The sequence below is a fragment of the Cyprinodon tularosa genome, unplaced genomic scaffold (assembly GCF_016077235.1).
Source record: "Cyprinodon tularosa strain WSP-4 unplaced genomic scaffold, ASM1607723v1 ctg467, whole genome shotgun sequence".
Classification (NCBI taxonomy): domain Eukaryota; kingdom Metazoa; phylum Chordata; class Actinopteri; order Cyprinodontiformes; family Cyprinodontidae; genus Cyprinodon; species Cyprinodon tularosa.
In genome coordinates, this window is record NW_024039193.1 from 1,070,280 (window position 1) to 1,092,200 (window position 21,921).

General features: G+C 40.5%; 1 protein-coding gene and 1 long non-coding RNA gene across 4 annotated transcripts in view; one reads left to right on the forward strand and one right to left on the reverse strand.

Annotated features, from left to right (window-relative positions):
* Positions 1 to 3,983: 3,983 nt before the first annotated feature.
* Positions 3,984 to 21,921, reverse strand: part of ttll4 (tubulin tyrosine ligase-like family, member 4) — a 42,057-nt gene continuing 24,119 nt past the window's right edge. For all 3 annotated transcript variants that reach the window (XM_038301389.1, XM_038301390.1, XM_038301391.1), the window contains 11 exons: positions 17,412 to 17,494; positions 17,204 to 17,332; positions 17,001 to 17,123; positions 15,611 to 15,709; positions 14,598 to 14,732; positions 14,387 to 14,524; positions 14,190 to 14,283; positions 11,280 to 11,490; positions 10,941 to 11,008; positions 6,551 to 6,618; positions 3,984 to 5,947 (listed from right to left, as the gene is read on the reverse strand). In XM_038301389.1, the coding sequence (XP_038157317.1) occupies positions 5,785 to 5,947; positions 6,551 to 6,618; positions 10,941 to 11,008; positions 11,280 to 11,490; positions 14,190 to 14,283; positions 14,387 to 14,524; positions 14,598 to 14,732; positions 15,611 to 15,709; positions 17,001 to 17,123; positions 17,204 to 17,332; positions 17,412 to 17,494 (1,311 nt within the window). In that variant the 3' untranslated portion in view covers positions 3,984 to 5,784. The remainder of the gene's footprint in view (positions 5,948 to 6,550; positions 6,619 to 10,940; positions 11,009 to 11,279; positions 11,491 to 14,189; positions 14,284 to 14,386; positions 14,525 to 14,597; positions 14,733 to 15,610; positions 15,710 to 17,000; positions 17,124 to 17,203; positions 17,333 to 17,411; positions 17,495 to 21,921) is intronic.
* Positions 18,080 to 21,551, forward strand: LOC119794059. Its single transcript, XR_005282179.1, has 3 exons — positions 18,080 to 18,261; positions 18,337 to 18,397; positions 21,379 to 21,551. It is a non-coding gene; the product is annotated as an uncharacterized LOC119794059 (long non-coding RNA).

Here is a 21,921-nt window from a genome sequence, read left to right on the forward strand (position 1 = left end):
TTTGTAATTACTGCTTTGGTTTCCGCCAGTGGTAATCTAGCCTTGCACCCCGTGTTAATATCCTGTTAACACTTCTATGGGCGGATGGCCCTGACTCTCGATAGACACCTGAAAACCTTCATTTCAGCACAACATCTTAGATTGAATAGTTGATCAATTAAATAAAAAATGTTTTAGCTGCCATGTTCTCAGAGCATTTAGATGCAACATTATAATGGCTCAGTTCTTCTCTCTGGATTAATTATTAAAAAGTAGAAGACAATGACTTAAAGTGAAGTATGCTTCTACATAAATTAGAGTGAATTCAGCTGGATTACATAAATATATTGAAATAAACTGAGCTAACAATCCGATGAACACATACTGTACATCGATGAATAGTTTTAGCTGCAAAGATAACATTTTAAACGAGCAAAGCTTGCTGGACCACAAATGTTTCTGGTCAGAACCCAAAACAGGCCATTAGCTGCTGGACTGAAAAATGATTGATGCTAATAAGAAGTAAAATATATATATATAGATACAAAGGAAGAGAATTATGGGCTGTACAATCCAACGACTGGATGCTGAAGCAGCAAACTCCTGCATGGAAGCTAAGAATGAAAGCAGAAATCATCGGCCTGGACCATGACCAGGTGTTTGGTTTGATTCACTTTAAAAATGGAGGAATGCATCATAGCTGGACGGTCAGCTTACCGATGACTCATCAAGGTACGGTTACTGAACTTATTCAGCTATTTTTAAAAAAGAATAACAGTTGCAGTGCAGCTTTAAGGCTTCTGTGGACCTGAGTGAGACGTTCAGGTTACATCGAGCATTAACTATTTATAGCTCCACTGAGCCACTCCAAGACTTACTCCTGCTTTGCACAGCTAGCAGTTTATACATTTAACCTCAAACTTCAGTTGAAATGTTTGCAAATCTATGAAAATATGATATTCCATTGATTCTGCTGAGCAACTATTTTCTTAAAGCACATCATCTGCTGTGCAGAAGTAAAAATGACTCACTTTGCTGAAGCTAAATCCACTAATCTGCTGAGTTCAGCTAAACTATAATGATGAATCCTGCCGTGTTTATTCACCACACTGATGCTTCCTGGGAAGATTAGGCCCAAAACATATCTGACCAGAAAGTCCATTAAAGCATGTCTCAAAGATCTCTGTGGCAAGTTCTAAAGTTATTAATTCAGAGCACTTCGAAGGCAAACTTACCTGGCCTCACACACACAGCAACCCGCATAAAAACACCTTTATTTGCCCTCATTGTTCATGGATTTAATGCAGGGGTCTTCAGCGTTTTCAAAGCCGAGGACCCCCAAACTGATTGCGAGATGGAGCGGGGACCCCCTAATTATATATATTGTATGAAATTGTGTTATATCAAACTGGTCCTATAGTCACTCTATTACATATGGAATCATGTAACGAAAGTAATTTCTCCCTGGGATTATTAAAGTATTTATTGAATCTGATTCCTGGTTTATGGGACAGGTGTTCTGAATGAAACGGTGCCCAGGTTTGAAAGAGCTCCTGTGTGTTGCTGAATGTGAGCATTGATGACTGAAAGACATCTTCTGCTTCCATTTACCTGTTTACTACAGTGTGTTGAATTCATGTTAATGTGTATTTAAAGACATTTTAATTAGTGCAAAAAATTGCAGGAGGGAATATAAAAAAAAAAGTAATCAACAAAGACTTTCGCGACCCCCATGCAGTACCTCCACGGACCCCCTAGGGGCCGCGGACCCCCTGTTGAAGACCTCTGATTTAATGGTTTGAATTTGGGCAACATTGTGTCTGTGTCATTAAACAGTGAAGATAAATACCTGGTTTTAACTTTTTAAATTGCACTAATGAAAAAGATTCATGCCTATTTTATTTTTCTTAGAAAAAACATGACTTATTTTAGCTGCAGATATCTCCATTATGCACTTAAGTGTCAATATGCCTAACTTACATGTAAAACAATTATTCATCCCTCCTCACATTTAGGTTTAAACTACTAAAGCAACTAAAATGTTTTCTCTAACTTCCATTTACAGTGTATTAGCATTTCTGAGCAGTTCAACCCAGAGTCTTGACTCTGACGGGATATTTGAAGGGAGTTAAAGTTTAGAAAGATGCTACTGGACCTTTGCAACATTAAATACTCAGGGCCTGATCTACTAATAAAAGTGTATAAAAACGAATAGAAATCCTGACAGATTGCATCTCTAACGTAAGCAGACAGCAGGTGCAGTCAGTGTTTACATCGTAATGCAGAGGAGGATATGCAAAAGCAATTATCTTATCTTGGCTACGTGTGAAGAATCTGCAATTAGTTGATTTGCTTTGTAGTTGAAAATTACACATCTGACAGAGCAAATATGTTTATCTGCTGAAAATTGGCTTTGCATCAAATAGCACATCAGTCTAAGATAGGGTGTCATTTTATTAAGAGGCAATGATTTGCATCGTCATCGTAGCTCTTATTCACAATTATGAAAATACCTCAAATAAACTGTTTTATTCATTTAAAAACTGCCATCTGTCCTGCAACTGTGGAAAGTGAGCCTTTCTTATACAGTTGGCTTCAAACATTTCAACGGTTTTGGCAGAATGTGTGATGAGGTCAGTGTGATAACTAGGCAGTAGCTACAGCTTAAACCAATAATATACTAACTAAAATTTTTGCCTATGTTGCGCCGAAAAGCTTTTATGACTAAATGGGTTGGAGATGAACCTCCTCAAAAACATCTGTGGAAGTCTTCGATTTTACATTCTATTCCTCTTGAAAGATTTCTTATCAACAGTCAGAATGACATATTTTAAGCAATATTTGATAAAGTGCTTAACTACTGTACCTGGGAACATATACAGACTTTGATTTTCAGGGACTGCGTCCTCCAGATTCGTTGACCGATTCCATCACAGCGTGGCGCCAAGGTCCGTTCAGATTGGAGTTTGAAGGAAGGGGCCGTTGTAGCCTACGATATCCCATGATTCATTGAGAGTCCAAGAAAGCCAAATTCTATCAGACCAGCATACCAATAGTCAATACCAGTTTATTCCTTTAGTTTTGTATGAAAAATACACTTTAATAAACTACCGCAATGGGTGTGGATCCTTTTAGTCATGTACAAAAAAAAATATTTAATTACCTTTTTGAAGCGTGTGGCGATATGACCATACAGTTTTTTTTTGTACAATACTAAAGGGATACAGGCCGGTAAGGTACATTAAAGTGTATTTTTTGCACAAAACTAAAGGGATAAATGGGACTAGCATACGTTTATGCAAATCTGACGTCTTGCACATGCGTATTGACTATGGGTGTGCTGGTCTGATGGGGTATGCTGGTCTGACAAAACACCAGCTGTTCTGTTCTCAGAGGAAAAAGGTGCTTTGCGCTGAGCAGTGGTGAATATTGTAAGTGCAGTTTCTACTAATAAAAGTATGTGAATGTGGGTCATTTATGATTTACTGAAAGGTTTTAATCTGTTCCTGTGTAAATTGGTTTGGCTATTGTTTAATTGTCAATACTGTCACAGGTACAGTGCAATGAGATTAACACTCTGCATTTAACCCTTCCCCTTGGGTAGCAGTTGGCTGCCGTTGTGCGGCGCTCAGGGAGCGGTGTTGGGGTTAAGGGTCAGGCTCAGGGAGCCAGAGTGGCAGTCCGTGGTCCACTGCCGGAATATGTCAGGAGTGCGGTGTTACTATATTTGGGCAAAAATGGAAGGTCCCGGACTCAGTGATCGCAACGAGAATTATTACTTTTATTTTTTTACTGATTCACCCAAAAATCATTAAATTACAGCAAATGTATTAGTTATAGATTATGATCCATTGATTATTCATTGCTGACTGCACTTCTCCTTTAAATCATTTAGCTCACCATTTATTAACATATTACTAAGTAATAAATTTGATCTTTCCAATAAACCAAACTGAACTGCATTTAGAAACATCGACTTGAATGCTTTAAGAATGAGCCGCAAATTTTTACTCGTAAGACAAATAACTTTTATTTTCTCTTTATAATCCTGAGCATTTACAACAGCCTTGATCAAGAAAACAAGGTTTGTTGAAAATGGATCCAGAGGAGATCCATCATCAGTAATACAGAGGTGAGAGCGTCACAGCTCCCGTCACACAGCGGTGGCCAATCTATACAGCAAATCTATTTTTTCAATCAACAGCAGCTCGACACACACTGGGGTGGTAGATTTAAAGCCCATTCACGCTTTTCTGTGCAAACATCTGTAGCTGTTATTAGAACAAACGGAATAAGTGGGAGTTTAGAAAGAACCTGCTGGCAGCATGGAGGTAGAGATGCAGAGATGATCACTGCACCAACTAACCAGATGACTCAAACCTCTAAATTTCCCACCACATAACAGACTCATGACCCTCACTGCCCAAGTCAATAAACATTTAAGATATTATCTTTATCTCCCATGCAGGAAGTTAGTACCATTTTTATTGAAATGCTATATTTTGTGTTTTTCATGACAAAAGGTCTTAATACTCCACACTTGTCAGTTCGAAAATAGTTTAGACCCCAAACTGGGGAAATTGCTGACTCAAAGCAACCACTTCAAATAGTTTGTCAAGCAAGAAACTCCCTGATGTTAGACACCCTTTTCTGTGAGTCACTGGAACAAAACACAAGGCACAACTCTAAGGCAGGTGATGGTTAAAATTCTCTAATAATGTGCAGCAGCGCCTCCAGTGACTGTCACGTGTAACTACATGGCAGCGCCACGTCACTCCAGTCTGACGTTTAATCAGTGAAAACTGGTTTTGGTTCTGCGATGATATTAAACATTGTCCTCAGAGTTCTGCTGAGGAGGAGCAGCTTTCACAAAACCAGAAACCAGTCGTGTGCAAAGAGGGTTAAAAACAAAACAAAATGTGACAAAAAAAAAAAAACTTTTAAAAATGTTTAATTTTAGTAAACACTGTTGCAGACATTAATCAACACTAGTTCAGCTTTTTGCATCCTTAGTTTGGGGGCCTCAGAACGGCTGGTTTCCCGCCGTTTTCCTGCTTCCCTTCACCAAGACGGAGGTAGGAAGTTCGCACGTCCATCTGAAACCCAAATAGAGGAACCACAGTGGGCTCAAATAAACGGCCGTCTTCAAACATGTCAGATTCAAAGCAGAACAGGTGGAGCTCCTAAAAGGCTTCGGTAATACAGGAGCCCAGTATTTCCTGTCCTCAGCTTGCAGAGGCATCAGCTTGAAGGCAGAGGAGGAAAATGGCACCTTGTGAGGAGCTAAGCAGCTCGGGAGAGTTAATCACAGTGATTTCTCCTTCTGAAAACACGTCTACAGAGCAGGATACACAGCAGCGCAGACTCTACCAGGCAGAATCTGAACTCTGTCTGCATCCTCTCACCTCCCGTTACCATGGCGACCACTTGAGTCCTTTAAGCTTGCTTCCTACGTTTGACAGTCAGTAAAATAAATCTACCATAAGTTCATGTTTCTCCACTGATGGGACACGGAACGGATCAGAGCAGGAAAGTTCTGATCCAAGGAGACCACATGTTCTGAAGCTCTGATTGCGTCCACTGCAGCTGGGTCATCAAGTCATTTTCCCTTAAAGTAGGATGACCCACATTTTGAGGCACCATGAAAACACTAAATACCAGAAAGAAAAACTTTTTTTTTTTTTTTGCTTTTTCTCCAAAGGCCAAATCAGCTGGCAGTCTGCTTAAAATAAACAGACAACACCTCCAGCTCTTGGATTAGGGTGGTTTGCGCAGGAGCTCCATGGAGCCAGGGTTCTGTCAGTTCTAGGACAGCCGGTTCTGGGTGAGGCTGTGCTGAGGGCTGGCATAGGAACTGCTGGTCACACTTGATCCGGGACTTTGGGAGCCGGGCTGACAGGAGACCGACGCTGATTCGGGGTCTGAGCGATCCTGATCAGAGGCGTTGGTCTGATGACTGACCACCACCCTGCAGATCGACAGAGAAAGAATGAGGGTCAGGTACTTCTGCATGTAAAATGTCTCTTCTGTGGCGGTTCTGTGAGGCTACACCCTCCTTTTTCCTCTGGATTCATTGTAAATACTCCATGTTTCCTTCCAAAATTGAAATAATACAAATAAAGTTCAGGGCATGCCAGCGTTTTAGAAGATTCTGGGAAGTCAGGATCTTCGCTGGCTAAATCGTCAAGGAGCGAAAGGGGCTTTAACACTGATCAAAGATTTTATTTTCTTTGTAGGTTTGTTTTATTCCCCTCTGATGAAACTTTAAAACTTCCAAACATTATTTTCATTCATGTCACCTGTGAGCCAGCCGTCTGTTATGTTCTTCTAAAATGTTGAAATGACAGAACACAAAAAAAAAACCCTGACCAACTGGGGTCCGCTTTGCTAAAATCTGCTCTACTCTCTTTCTGATTGGCTAAAGTAATGGCTCTGTTCCATTGGTTGATTAAAAAAACCATAATATATATAAAAAATAAAATAAAAAATCAGGTGGCTCTATCAACATAGCTGCCGTCTCCTGAACTTTCCAGAAACACAAAATGATGAAGACCATGAAATGCTGGTTTACCTGGATCTGGATGGACTCTGTAGCCTCTGGGGGGCAGTCCTGGGGGGCAGTCCTGGGCTCTTGGACCACTGCAGAGACAACCAGAGAGAAACACGTTTTCCTCTTGGTCTCACTGCAGTTTGTGTCGAAGATGTATCTCAATCATTCTGTGGATCCACAGACTGACTGCGTACTGTGTCAATAATAACTAAGGGAGTGTTGGCCTAGTGGTTAGAGCAGTGCGCTTGTGCTCTGAGAAGGTTGCAAGTACCCGGTTCTATCCCCACAGCCTGAGCTCTGGGTTCCTGAGCAAAACCCTTAATCCCACACTGCTCCCTGGGCGCCACACAATGGCAGCCCACTGATCCCCAAAGGGGATTGGTTAAATGCAGAGATAAATTTATCCAATGTGAGATCAATACAGTTCAATTATTATTACTTGTAATATTATTATTATAAGCCAAACATAAAGCTTGTTGGAAGTAAAGTCGCTCAGACTGAACAACTTTACTTCAAACTAGAATGGAGTTTTGCAATGGTTCACAGAACCGTTTACAACCAGCATATGTTGGTCTATCTGCTTGGGTCTTGATTAAATTTGCTTGAAACAGAAATCGTGCTTAAGCACAGATGGATTATCAACAGGTCTGCACCAATCAGGAGACATTGAAAAACAACATTCATAAAGCCCTGATCTACTTACACCAATCTGATCCACTGCTTGAGCTCTGAGTTAATTTTCTCAAAAACGGCCAGAATTAACAGGCCGTGAAACCAATCAAATCCTCCAGGTTACCGTTTACTATTGAGCTGTTTATGCACCATGAAAAACAACAAACTATCTTTGAGGATAACGATGATAATAATCAGCAGCCTAAGGGAGCCTCTCTGTTAGATTAGGATCAACAGAATTTTTATAATAGATTAAAACAAAGAACAGATTTAAAATTGAAACGTTAAGACCTTTTTAGGACTAGTATAGCTAGCATCACAAAAGGCACAGAAAGGTTCACAGAAGCCAAAAATGAGTCCAAAATGATTCATACATCTGGTAGATTCAAAGTAATACTCTTAATTTATGCAGCAGGTACGTTGGGTTTATTTTTCTGCACCTTTCACAAATCAAAATGACCAATCAAAAAGGAGGAGGCGGGACTTAGAAATGTGTGACTCTCAGCATCTTTCTCCTAAGATAACAGCAAGACGGCGAACTCAATGACGAACTGTGTCAATGTTGGCCTTTCTGATGTCCTAATTAAGGCTCTTCTAACTTGAAAACCTCAACAACGGACATACAGTGGTAGCCATTCAAAATTTTCCCCATCTTTCTTGATGCGTCCTTGGCTGGTTCCCTATTATTGATTTTTAAACATCAATCTTTGTACTAAAATATTCTGTCATGATTTGTGGACATTAAGATCTAAAGAAAAGCATCATCTCCTGGCCAGACCCTGTCATTTGGTGAAAGGATGGAGTCTGAGTAAAGAAATATGAATGCCCAGGAGGAGGCCAGTGGCTGGAAGTTTGAGGGGATTTTGCTGCAGGGAAGTAGGCTGCCATTCAGCTGGCGTTTGAGTAGTAAGGAATGAATGACTGCTACTGTATTTAGCGTGATTTCTTTTTAAAAAGGATGCATTTCCTTTTCTCACTTTGACATGTTTCATGGACAACAAAATGAGTCGCCGCCATCTAACCTGATGACTGTGACTCGGTTAGTCCCTCCTTTGCAGTCAGGCTCTAACAGCAGACTGATACGTCTTGTATACATCAAACCAGTCTGGCTAATATTCAGCAGCTTGGCCGTGCAGTGTCTTCAACGCTGGGATCAAAATGTTCATATTGACCCCAGACATTACAAGGAGCCACAGCGGGGGGTGGGGGGAGAAATAGGGGTGACTCTTTAATCTTTCCAGAAAAATCAAAAAAGATTTCGCTTGACTTTGTTTCCAAGTTTGACGACGTATCGCTTCCCATCCAGGAAGCTTTTTCAATTCTCTCTTTAATCTGTACTTTTTCTTTTTTTGAGTTTTGCTGCTGCTGAACCGTCTGGAGTTGATATTAAACTAATTTGCTAAAAGGATAAAGAGATTATCAAACCAGTCCGAAAAATGGGGGAAAAATGGATTTGGCAATATATTGTGATATTTATAATATATATAACATATATTATATAAATATAATATCGATCCTTAAGTTTCTAAAATCTTTTTCCCATAAAAAAAATGGTTGAATATGCATTACTTCAGCACCCCCGCTGCGGTAGATCGGGCCTTGAAGCTCTTTTGCTTAGAGGCAATCACAGAAGCAGATGCAGAGTGACTCAAACCTCAGACAACATGGCTACCAAACAAACCATAACCATAACAAAATAACTCAATGATGAATAACTTCTACTGAATATACAGCACTTGCTTTTTGATCTCTACATTTAATTTTAATATTAGCTGGGAAGTATAACGATATATATCTTTATATTGCAATTTGTGATATCGTAACGTGAGCCAAGTATCGCGATGCATATCGCACCACTACACCCTTGCCAATACTCACCCCTATTCCCATGTGATAAAAAGTGTTTGGTATTAGTGTAAGAGCAACAGCCCAGACCTGAATCTGAGCTACAGATTAGGGTGATGGCAGAGAGGCTTTCCAACCTCAAAGCTCATCACCAAATAGAAAACTTTTAGAAAACTGTATAAATACCTTTTTAGAGCTTATTTTTCAGTAAAAATAAATCAACACATTTACTATTAGAAATAAAATTGAAATAACTTCAGCTTCTTGTGATTTAGTGAAGCTTCACTTTTAAAAGGAAGCAGCTTCAACAAACAGCTGCCTGAAAGAAACTGACTCTGTCACACCTTGATGAGTTAGACAGCTAATGACTGAAATACGAAAAATCTGGCAAAACGCTGGAATACGTTGGATAAGTTATGGGTACGTTTGTATACGTTATGAGCACGCTGAGCGTACGCTATACGTGGGGCATAAGTTCCAGGCAAGTTATCTGATCGTTGACATATGTTAAGTGCTTATCCAAAACCTATGAGTAACTTGTGCATAACTTATCACGAACTTATCTCCAATGCATATCAACGTATTTGACGTGTTCCTCACTTACAGCAACTATTTAATGGCATATTGGCAGCATTTAAGCATGAAAGGGAGTTCACAGGAGGAAAGCATCAGTTCTCCTCCAGAGTTCATCCCCATCATAAGGTGAGCAAGAAGGTGAGTGTGATGGATTCTCCCGCTGGTCGAATCTGCTGTGACTGCAAACCTTTTTTTTCTTGTAATTGATTTTTTTTTTTCAGCTAGGTTAATACCATGATTAAAGACATCTTTTTATGCAGACCAGGCGCCTCACTGCTCCCCTCCGGAGCAACAATGCACCTAGGGGAGCAGCTTTAACTGATGCTTTGTAATGCACATTAAATGATGCTTGTGCATCATATAATGGGCATTAGGCTGCTGTGCATGATGCACAAGTAACCCCCGGCTCACACCGACTCCGGTCTTACTGTTGCGGTGCGGTGGGTGCGGCCCAGCAGTGATTCCAAGTCATTAAAAAGACGTAAACCTCTCCCACCGGCTGCTGAGCTGTCCGGCTGCGGTTACCGAGACACTCCGGCGCTGCAGAAAACTCAGCAAGAAAGCTATCCTTGCGGCGTGCCGGAGCCCTCCGCAATAAGCTCTCGCAAATATCCTTATTTGGGCCGTGTTATGGCTCGAAGTTACGTGAACTCAAGTGAACTTCTGTTGTCGCGAGTTAAATCTCCGGAGCTGATGCCAGAGCCGCAGAGCCGCACTGCACCGTAGTCAAAAGGGCGGGGTGAGAGGGGGTGTGCGGGAGTTGCTGTCTCCGTCGGCTCTGTAACCACACCGGAGCCAGTGTGAGCAAGGGGTTAGGCTGTCATTGAACATAAGTTCTGGACTCGCTATGAATCGGCTATGTAATCACCCAAAATTTTAAAAAATGCATAGAAAGTTCAGCGTATTCCAGCCTTTTAGGAGATTCGGGAATGTTGGGCAAATGCTGGCAAGGTGTGACGGGTCCCTCAGGCAGTAAACCAACTTCTATATTAAAGACCTTTGCTGTCAGTGACTGGTTTATTTTCCCTGATCGAAAGAAAATGTGTTCTGATTTTCAATTTCAGTCTGGAAATCTTACAAATGCCAGATGTCTCTGCGTGTCTCCAATTGTTTGATTTAATGAAAATGATAAGCAAATCAAATGAGTGACTGAAAAGATGAAAGAAATGTCACATATTTCCTTTTGACTGAGTCTTTTGTTTGCTGCGTTGTTCCATTTCCATTTTCTTCATGGAAACAGAATAAAATGGCTTCTTTGACTAAATAACTCCGATCTGATGAGACGATCAATGAGAGGGATTAAGCCGGAGCTGCTCACCATGTGGGCAGGATCACTGGTTCCAAGATGGATTCCCTTCTGACAGAGGCCTCTCAGGAGGCTGATACCTGCACACAAAAGACATTAAAAAAGGGGATTTCAGAGCTTTTAAGGACAGTATCTATTTAACTACCATAGTCATTTCAGTGAGACTCTCTCTGACTTGCTTATAAGGATTTCACTCTTCTAAATTAAACTTCAGGTTTTCCCCTGAAGCACAATAGATGCAGCTTCAACTATCTGTCATCACACTAATATATCTCCAGCAATTGGCACTCAGTATTCAACTGCTAAACCTAAACAAACAGCAGAGCGAACATATTTTTTTTGGACACGCACATTTTGACCGGTCTCCCCAGAACTTCTGCTCCCACTCGTCCAGCAAGATGTTGAGGTATCTGGGACATTCGAAGAAGCGGAGGTAGCGTGAAGATGACTGGGATGGGAAAAGTCGCTGGAATTGTCCTCGTCGAGTCAGTTCGTCTTCGCTCTCTGCCAGCAAGCGGACATCCTCCGGGGTCAAAATGTCCAACACTGATGACAGAGAGTCCTAAATAAGGCAGGAGGAAAAGAGTCAGAGATGTCGTTTTTTTTCTAAATCGTTCAACTCAGGAGTAATGAAGCAAAAAACTGAATCTCTGCTCATCTTTGATTGAAAATGAATTAAATATTCATTAAAGGAATAGTACACCCAAAACATGATTAGCCTTCATTTTCTACTCACCCCCATGCTGAACAACACTCTGGAGTACAGGTGCTGGTCATAAAATTAGAATATCATGAAAAAGTAGATTGATTTCAGTAATTCCATTTAAAAAGTGAAACTTGTATATTATATTCATACATTACATACAAACTCATATATTTCAGATGTTTATTTTGTTTAATTTTGATGATTACAAATGACAACAAATGAAAATATCAAATTCATCATATCAGAAAATTAGAATATTGTGAAAAGGTTCAAAATTGATGGCCCCTGGTGCCACACTCTAATCAGCTAATTAACTCAAACCACCTGCAAAAGCCTTTAAATGGTCTTTCAGTCTAGTTCTATAGGCTACACAATCATGGGGAAGACTGCTGACTTGACAGTTGTCCAAAAGACGACCATCGACACCTTGCACAAGGAGGGCAAGACACAAAAGGTCATCGCTAAAGAGGCTGGCTGTTCACAGAGCTCAGTGTCCAAGCACATTAATAGAGAGGCGAAGGGAAGGAAAAGATGTGGTCGAAAAAAGTGTACAAGCAAGAGAGATAACCGCACCCTGGAGAGGATTGTGAAACAAAACCCATTCAAAAATGTGGGGGAGATTCACAAAGAGTGGACTGCAGCTGGAGTGAGTGCTACAAGAACCACCACACACAGACGTATGAAAGACATGGGTTTCTGCTGTCGCATTCCTTGTGTCAAGCCACTCTTGAACCACAGACAGCTTCAGAAGCGTCTTGCCTGGGCTAAAGAGAAACAGGACTGGACTGCTGGTGAGTGGTCCAAAGTCATGTTCTCTGATGAAAGTAAATTTTGCATTTCCTTTGGAAATCAAGGTCCCAGAGTCTGGAGGAAAAGAAGAGAGGCACTTCATCCACGTTGCTTGAAGTCCAGTGTAAAGTTTCCACAGTCAGTGATGGTTTGGGGTGCCATGTCATCTGCTGGTGTTGGTCCATTGTGTTTTCTGAGGTCCAGGGTCAACGCAGCCACATACCAGGAAGTTTTAGAGCACTTCATGCTTCCTGCAGCTGACCAACTTTTTGGAGATGCAGATTTCATTTTCCAACAGGACTTGGCACCTGCACACAGTGCCAAAGCTACCAGTACCTGGTTGAAGGACCATGGTATCCCTGTTCTTAATTGGCCAGCAAACTCTCCTGACCTTAACCCCATAGAAAATCTATGGGGTATTGTGAAGAAGAAGATGCAATACACCAGACCCAACAATTCAGAAGAGCTAAAAGCCACTATTAGAGCAACCTGGGCTATCATAACACCTGAGCAGTGCCACAGACTGATCGACTCCATGCCACGCCGCATTGCTGCAGTAATACAGGCCAAAGGAGGCCCAACTAAATACTGAGTGCTGTACATGCTCATACTTTTCATGTTCATACTTTTCAGTTGGCCAACATTTCTATAAATCCTTTGTTTTTATTGGTCTTCAGTAATATTCTAATTTTCTGATATGATGAATTTGAGATTTTCATTTGTTGTCATTTGTAATCATCAAAATTAAACAAAATAAACATCTGAAATATATGAGTTTGTATGTAATGTATGAATATAATATACAAGTTTCACTTTTTAAATGGAATTACTGAAATCAATCTACTTTTTCATGATATTCTAATTTTATGACCAGCACCTGTACTTTTTTGATATCTCAAATGCATCTGGAGATCTGGGAGGCTTCTTGCTGTCTGCTGACATTCAAATAATAAAGGTCTATGGCGCCCGAGGCAGAAAGGTCCATAAAAGTCCACAAAAAACGTGTCAATATTCCTCCATACTGCTCGTCCAATGTATTCCAAGTGTCCTGAGTGGGTAGCATCCAGAATTTACTCGAAACGAAGTAATTTAGAATGTTTTTAGAGCATAAACAGTAGTGTATAGGATTTCCTAAAAGCGCGTTCACGAGTCTACGGAAACCGCGGCAGACCAAACCGGATGAAAGTGTGCATTCAGCTCGGCAAAGAACTCGTGCTCTTCCTCAACACTGAAGTCCTCAGACATTTTTCTTTCGTTGTTTCTTTCTTTGCACAGGTAAACAGCACATTTCTTCTTCTACGCTTGCATTATCGGCAGAGCAGACGCTGAATGCGCACTTTCATCTGGTTTGGTCTGCCGCGGTTTCCGTAGACTCGTGAACGCGCTTTTAGGAAATCCTATACACTACTGTTTATGCTCTAAAAACATTCTAAATGACTTCGTTTCGAGTAAATTCTGGATGCTACCCACTCAGGACACTTGGAATACATTGGACGAGCAGTATGGAGGAATATTGACACGTTTTTTGTGGACTTTTATGGACCTTTCTGTCTCGGACACCATAGACCTCCATTATTTGAATGTCAGCAGACAGCAAGAAGCCTCCCAGATCTCCAGATGCATTTGAGATATCAAAAAAGTACTCCAGAGTGTTGTTCAGCATGGGGGTGAGTAGAAAATGAAGGCTAATCATGTTTTGGGTGTACTATTCCTTTAAATGATGATTAGTCCATAGACTCTCCCTGGTTACAGCAGTGTTTGTTCACCTGGTTGGCATAACGTTGGAGGTAAAAGGCACGTTTTACTTTCTCATCAGAAGATGTTTTGGGTTTCCTCCTCTCTTTGTTTCCTCCATTCAAACTAGAAACAGAAACATGGATTTTTATCAAAGTTTGTAGAAGAGTTGCATAAAAAGAAATAGGAACTGTAATAGAAAATAGGAAATGTAGAACCATATCCTCACCTGCTGGTGGAGCTAGAGGCACTGCTGCAGGACGACCCCACCTCTTCCTTTGGAGGAATCCTGAAGCCGGCCAGGTTCAGAAGGTCTCTGATCATCTGCCCTTTAACAGAGACGTCCAGCGCCGAGTTGGAGTGGAGGCTGAACAGAAGGAGGTAGAGTTAAAGATGAGCTCAGGAAGCCGCGCGTCTGGCAGCGTGGATCCGTGTGTCACCTGGGTGATATGTTGACCTCCAGGATCCAGGGTTTAAGGTTCTCGTCCAGCATGATGTCAAAGCCAAACAGCTCGTGGCAGCTGTAGGGCGTTTTCACGTGCATCTTCATCAGGCTGTTCACGTACGGCTCAGAACTGAGGAGCAAACACGTGGAAAGTTGTTGAGTTTTGAGCATCTGTTTAGCTTCCAAAGCCACGACCTTTGCAGCCTTTCTACCAGGTGTCTTTTGTTTTTTCATGAGCTAAGCTAATATCTTGTTTTGTCTCTGCTCACTAAGCTCCCTCTTTTATTTCAATCTATTCTCCATGTTAAGTTCATATCTTCCTTAATATGCAAACTACAGTAGTAACCATTCAAAATTTCCCCACTTTCCTTGAAGGGGCTTTGGCTAGTCCCCTACAATTCCTTTTTAAACACCAACAATATTATTTCCGTCTTTATTTGTGGACATTAAGATCTAACTCATAAGATCATTAACTGGACTACAGAGACTCTAAAACATGCTTTTAGCTGACGAAGAAACTCAGAGCAGTAATACCAAAATTGTAGAAACATTTTCTTTTTCTTGCATCTATCAATATGCTCTATAAAAAACTCCTCAAGTGGAAAGGTTTTAGATTCAACTGGTTAAATTGAGTAAAAAGTCTTCTTTAATGAAGCTTTGGATATCCAATTAATAATTGATTAAATCAAAAGAATAATCGACAGATTAATCAAGATGCAAAATAATCGTTAAATGCAGCCCAAAATTAACATTTGCAGCGGTGAGCCTGATCCTCATGTTTATGAATTCAATAACCAAACATATTAAGGGCAGGCCAGACTGCAGCCAGAAGAAAAACGGTTGTTAAAAAGCCACCGCCAGCAAGCAAACCTGCTGACAGCACATTAGGGCTGATGCGCTTCAAAGGCATCATTATTTCTCAACCTGAAGGCTGTAACTAGCATCGCACCACAGAGCGGTCACTGAAGCCCTGGTAGCCGTGGAGACGCTCCGTAACTGGAAACTTACGCGATGATTGTTTTGATCACAATGTCCTTAATCTTCTCCCATATCAGGTTGGTGTCGATTCCTTTAGAGTCGAGGTAGTGCCACAAAGCCTTCAGGGCCCTGAAAAGACAAACAACAAGCATGTTCGTCTTTAACATTTCCAACAGGGAAAAACTGCTTTCTGCTGAACAGTAGGGCCACAATAGGTCAGGAAAACATGAAACAGGAAAAATATTGCAGAATATTGTGGACAGAATATAGAAAAGAACATTCTCACTATTCTCCATCATAATATCTGTGCTTTAACATCTTTACTACTGAAAAACAGGTCCAATGTGGGAATCGAGGGCAGAGAAAATCATTTCACAACCTTTTAGGATTATTGGGATGCAGCATTTGCTCTATAACAGCCAGCTATAGGCTGACATATTGGGAAGCTTATAGCCATAGAGCCTAGGGATGGACGAATAAATGTAATCAATTAATTTGTTTTCTGTTCATTGAGGATTTAATTTAAAGAAAATCTGTTTTTTTTTTCACCAATCCACTCCTTATACAGCTCACAGTATCTTAGGCTACATTTACACTGAAGGCATTAACGCTCAATTCCGATTCCAAATAAATGCGAATTGTATATGATCTCAGGTTGTTGTGGTAGAGAGGTTACGGCGATGGACTAGAAATCCATTGGGGTCTCCCCATATAGGTTCCAATTCTACCAGCAACACATGTTCCTTAGCCTGATGGCTGTTTGTTTACCCACAGAAAACAGCATTCATCACAAGCTGCTTATGATAAAAAAAAAAAAAAAGAAGAAATCGTACATTTGGGGCATCCGAGCGTTAAACACAGAGGAGTTCTGAACTTTTAAGCAGCTGCCTAGCTCAAGTAGTGAGTGACCCGCCCTGCAAACAGGAAGCCTTGTATCCCAGCTGGGGGGAAAGGATTCTGTAGGATTCTATGTTTTCGTCTAAAAAGAAGAAGAATACTTGTTTGTGCACTGAGCAATTTGCACACGACCACCTTATGACGCCCGACTGAATGTTTGATTTTCTCCCGACCTTACGATTCCTGATGGGGAGGTGGTTGTTAGAGGCTGATCGACCCTCGTTACCCCCTGTGCACTACACGACACACCATCAGGCTGAAAGTCGGCCCGATTGAAAAATTCTTGCATGACTGGAGAATCGGCCCAAAATGGGCAAAAAAAATAAAAAAAATTGTACCATGTAGATTTTCATTGTGAAACATGTTTTAAAAGCATTTTGTTGTCCTTTAAATTAAGGTTACCTCCCAGAGGAGCTGATTGAAATCAAAAGTTGGTATTTTAAGAATAATATGTTTTTAGTCATTGTTATTGTGACACTTGGTTGAAAAAACAAAAAAACTCCTAGTTTAGTCGTAGACTAACCATTTGTGTCCTTGGCAGGCTTTGTCGTCACTGTTGGTCTGGTACTCAGAGTTTTTCTTGTTCACGCTGTAGTTGGTCAGATGCATGAACTTGTTGTTCAGAGTCTTCATGGAAGACGAATACCTGCAGTAAAAACAGAGCATCACATCAGTGTGCACCAGTCCCAGCCCCCCGTTAAGCCACAGCATGTCCATCATTCTCACTTGCAGCTGGCAAAGCGGACGAGTCCATCGGAAAACACGTAAACACGGAGCGGGTCGTAGCACGTCACATAGACGTAGATCCGTAAGTCGAACTTGTTTCCGCCAATGAGGTAGGGCTTGTGAAGGTATCTGCAGGAGAGAAAAGTTTCCTTATACAACTGTTGTGTTTTACAGAGGAAATCGGACCCGTCGGCTCTGTGATGCTTACTTCTGCACAAGCAGCGGCCTCTTGCGAGGCAGCTGACTCCATTTGTGGATGACCTGGATCCCTGTTCCTCTGGCTGATGCAGGCTGGAAGACAGAAGCAGCCTTTTAAACGGCAGTTGATGCACAATTTCCTCACCTACAGAAAGTCAGCAAACTCCAAGTCTGGTTGATTTTTAGCCACAGCTTATCTTGTAGCTAAAAAAAACAACAAAACAAACAAACAAACAAAAAAAAAACTACAAAACACGACCGCAGATAGGAGAATTTCTCTCTCTCCTCTGTAGATGAGAGATCTACACGACAAAAAAAAAAAAGGGATGAAGAGCTATAAATGTCTGAATCTGTTGGTGTTTAAAGGGCCAGAGGTCTTAACGATAGCCCCATTTATACTATCAGATAACTATGAAAGCAGTTTAGATCCAGGGGTTTAGTTCAAGTGTCTGAGCTTATTTCCAGTCACTGGAGATTTAGAATCACATCCAACATCTTATGCTCCTAATTAAATTCTATCAGGTAAGAAATGTGAACATTTACACTCATGATGCAGTTTAATTAAGCAAAGGGTCCATTTTAATTATCAGCGACATCTAAGAAAGTCAAATAATGTATATCATTACTGATTATGTAACCCACAGCACATAAGGCCCTACTTCCGGGTTCAAACTGAGTAGTGCGCCCTGTCCCTTTAAAAAGGGGGCGGATCCCTGACCCAAACAGATTGCTCCACTGATGCTACAGCCAACGCTGCTCCCAGCTGCTCCTCGCTGTGGTTTCTCTGTTTTTGACACTCCACCGCTGCTTAATTTACTCTAATGCCTTCACCATAGATCACTTTGGCTTCTTACAACTCGGTAAGTTTGTTTTCATCTATTGACTCATGCTTGATTGTTCATTCAAACTTACTGATAACTTAAATAATACCGCAGATTTACAACTCATAACCTGGTGGACATTCCCTATATGCTCTCTCAAATCATCTACTCATCGGTGAGTTAAAATATATTATTTTTATTCCTTATTTTGAGTTTGTGATGCTGCAGTACACCGGTTGCATGCTATGCTAACATGGGTAGTTAATATAGCTCCCAGACACGCCCACAGCTTCACTCAGACTTTTTTTTTTTTTTTTGATTAATTCAGAGGGAAACTTTTCCCCAACCAAGAAGCAGTAAGATTTTTCCCAAGCAGTAAATGTATTGGTCATACATTATTTTATGCTTTGATTGATCTTATTAAAAATAAGATCATAAGCACTCCTCTATCCGCGATTGTACCTGAGGTAGTCATGGAATCTGAACCGGGTTTAGACTGCTTTGATCCAGTTGAACTCTCTGAATTAGCAAAATTATTGTCTTCATCTAAGCCTTCAACTTGTATGTTAGATCCAGTTCCAACCAGGTTATTTAAGGAGGTATTCCCTTTGATCTCCTCCTCCATTTTAGATGTGATTAATCTATCTCTGTTACAGGGATATGTACCTAAAGCTTTTAAGGTTGCTGTAATTAAACCTCTGCTTAAGAAACCGTCTCTTGACCCAGATGACTTGGTCAATTATAGACCTATATCCAATCTTCCTTTCTTATCCAAAATTCTTGAGAAAGTAGTTGCCAAACAAGTTTGCGATCACTTCCACCATAATGAACTTTTTGAAGAGTTTCAGTCTGGCTTTAGAGCTCATCATAGCACTGAAACAGCTCTGGTGAAAGTCACTAATGATATTCTCATGGCCTCAGATAATGGACTTGTATCTGTGCTCGTCCTGTTGGATCTTAGTGCTGCATTTGATACAGTTGACCATAATATTCTTTTAGAAAGACTTGAATATTTTGTTGGAATTAAAGGAACAGCACTAGACTGGTTTAAATCTTATCTATCTGATCGAATTCAGTTTGTTCATGTTAATGATAGATCTTCAACACGCTCAAAGGTTACCTGTGGAGTACCACAGGGATCAGTGCTAGGACCAATTCTCTTTACTTTATACATGCTCCCAATTGGTAGAGTTATTAGACAGCATGGGATTAATTTCCACTGTTACGCTGATGATACCCAGCTATATCTGTCTATAAATCCAGATGAAGCTAACCCATTACATAGATTACAGGCATGTCTTGAAGACATAAAAACCTGGATGACTCTTAACTTTCTGCTCCTGAATGCAGACAAAACAGAAGTTATAGTCTTTGGACCAGAGTCTCTGAAAAAGAAACTGATTAGCCAGTCACTTCATTTGGATGGGATTAAACTGATTTCAGATAATAAAGTAAAAAATCTTGGTGTTATTTTTGATCAGGACCTGTCATTTAAATCCCACATCAAAGAGGTTTCTAGAATTTCCTTCTTTCATCTGAGGAACATTACAAAAATTAGAAATATCCTGTCCAGGGGTGATGCTGAGAAACTAGTCCATGCATTTGTTACTTCAAGGCTGGACTATTGTAATTCTTTACTATCAGGAAGTCCACAAACTGTAGTTAAAAGCCTTCAGCTGATCCAAAATGCTGCAGCCAGAGTTCTAATGAAAATTAAAAAGAGAGATCATATCTCGCCTATCCTGGCTTCTCTTCATTGGCTTCCTGTTAAATCAAGAATAGAATTTAAAATCCTCCTTCTCACATATAAAGCCTTAAATGGCCAAGCTCCATCTTATATCAGAGATCTGATTGTTCCTTATGTTCCTAACAGAGCACTTCGCTCTCAATCTGCAGGTTTACTAGTGGTTCCTAGAATTTCTAAAAGTAGAATGGGAGGCAGATCTTTTAGTTATCAGGCTCCTCTCCTGTGGAACCAACTACCAGTTTTAGTCCGTGAGGCAGACACCCTGTCTACTTTTAAGGCTAGGCTTAAAACTTTCCTTTTTGATAAAGCTTATAGTTAGGGTGGCTCAGGTTATCCTGAGCTATCTCTATAGTTATGCTGCTATAGGCTTAGACTTTTGGAGGACATAGGGACCCCCATTTCATCATTCTGCTTCATTCTCTCTCTGTTCTCCTATTCTGCAGAATCTGTTAGTTCAATCTCTAACCTTCTGCTCTCTCTGCTTTTCCTCAGAGTAGCTTTGCCTCGTCTGTTCCTGTTTGGCTGTGACGTCATCCTGGAAAGAAACATCAGCTGTGCTGCTTCCATCAACACCCTTGTTTATAGATGTTGGAGATCGGCCGGTTTTCCAGTGTGGTCCTGTTTCTCTGACCGTGACTGAGTGGATGTGCTCTCTTCGTCCTCTGGCATGGGAGCTGCCTTGGAGCTCGTCTGCCTGGCTGTGTGTTTCCTGGACGGGGCCGCCTTTTACAGCTGCTTCTTGTATCTCTGCTTCTGTCTCCTTGAACCCCAGTCGGCCTCGGCAGATGGCCGCTCACACTGAGCCTGGTTCTGCTGGAGGTTTCTTCCTGTTAAAAGGGAGTTTTTCCTCTCCACTGTCGCTACAAGCATGCTTAGTGTGGGGGATTGTATTTGAGTCAATGAGTCAATGCAATCAACTGGTTTTCATTAGATAGAAAACTTTGTATCAATTTGACTGTATGATCTGGTTGAACTGTAAAGTGCCTTGAGATGACATGTGTTGTGAATTTGGCGCTATATAAATAAACTGAATTGAATTGAATTGCTTTGGGTTAATTATAGAACTTTGTTTGGAACTTTTCCAGCCTTAGAAACCATGGTTCTTTTTTGTTTAAATAGATCTGTTTATTGATATGTGTTGCGCAATACAATTAAAATGGAACTGTTGAAATAATTTGGGTTTTTGTTGACCCATGATTTCATCTTTGAATAAGTGCACTTTAATTTAACTTGAGATATTTAGAAACATTGAAGCTTCATAAAGAAATCTTGTTTATTATTTAAATTATTTGATGTGTCTTAGTGCTGTGATTTATGGCATAACCAACTGACTTATTGTTTTTATTTATTGCTAAGATTAAATTTATTGTTTATTATTTTACTAATTTATGATTCTGGCCTGATTTCAGGTCAGGTTTTTTTTGTTGTGTGCTGTTCCTTTGACTGTCCATTGGGTGGCGAGCTACCAGAGAACCACCGATACAGTGTGGTAGGAAAAAGTTCTCACAAACCTGGATCCTCTGATTTTGTTTTCCCAACGGACCTCATGAACTGTGAACCTTTTACTAATTGAACTGAAGAGTTTAATTTCTTTTTTTGCTCTTTTGAATTATCCTGTTGGAATATATATATATTTTTTTTTTCCTTTGAAATTATATTGATTATCACATTTGTGTGTAATTCTATTAATTCATATCCATATAAATTATATAATATAGCTCATTAACATGTATATGTAACCCATACTCTTTCTATTAGAAAAAAAATATACAACTATTAATCATAATTTTCTTTTTTGTGCTTATTCACACCCCTTGACTCTACAGCCGAATCTTCTTCTGAGCTCAAGTGTTACAAGTGGCGAGCTAGCCAGGAGTCAAACGGTGTGAATAATCTTCTGATTAAACATGGATTTTGTTGCGCAAACAGGTATCAATATAGCACAAGCTGTT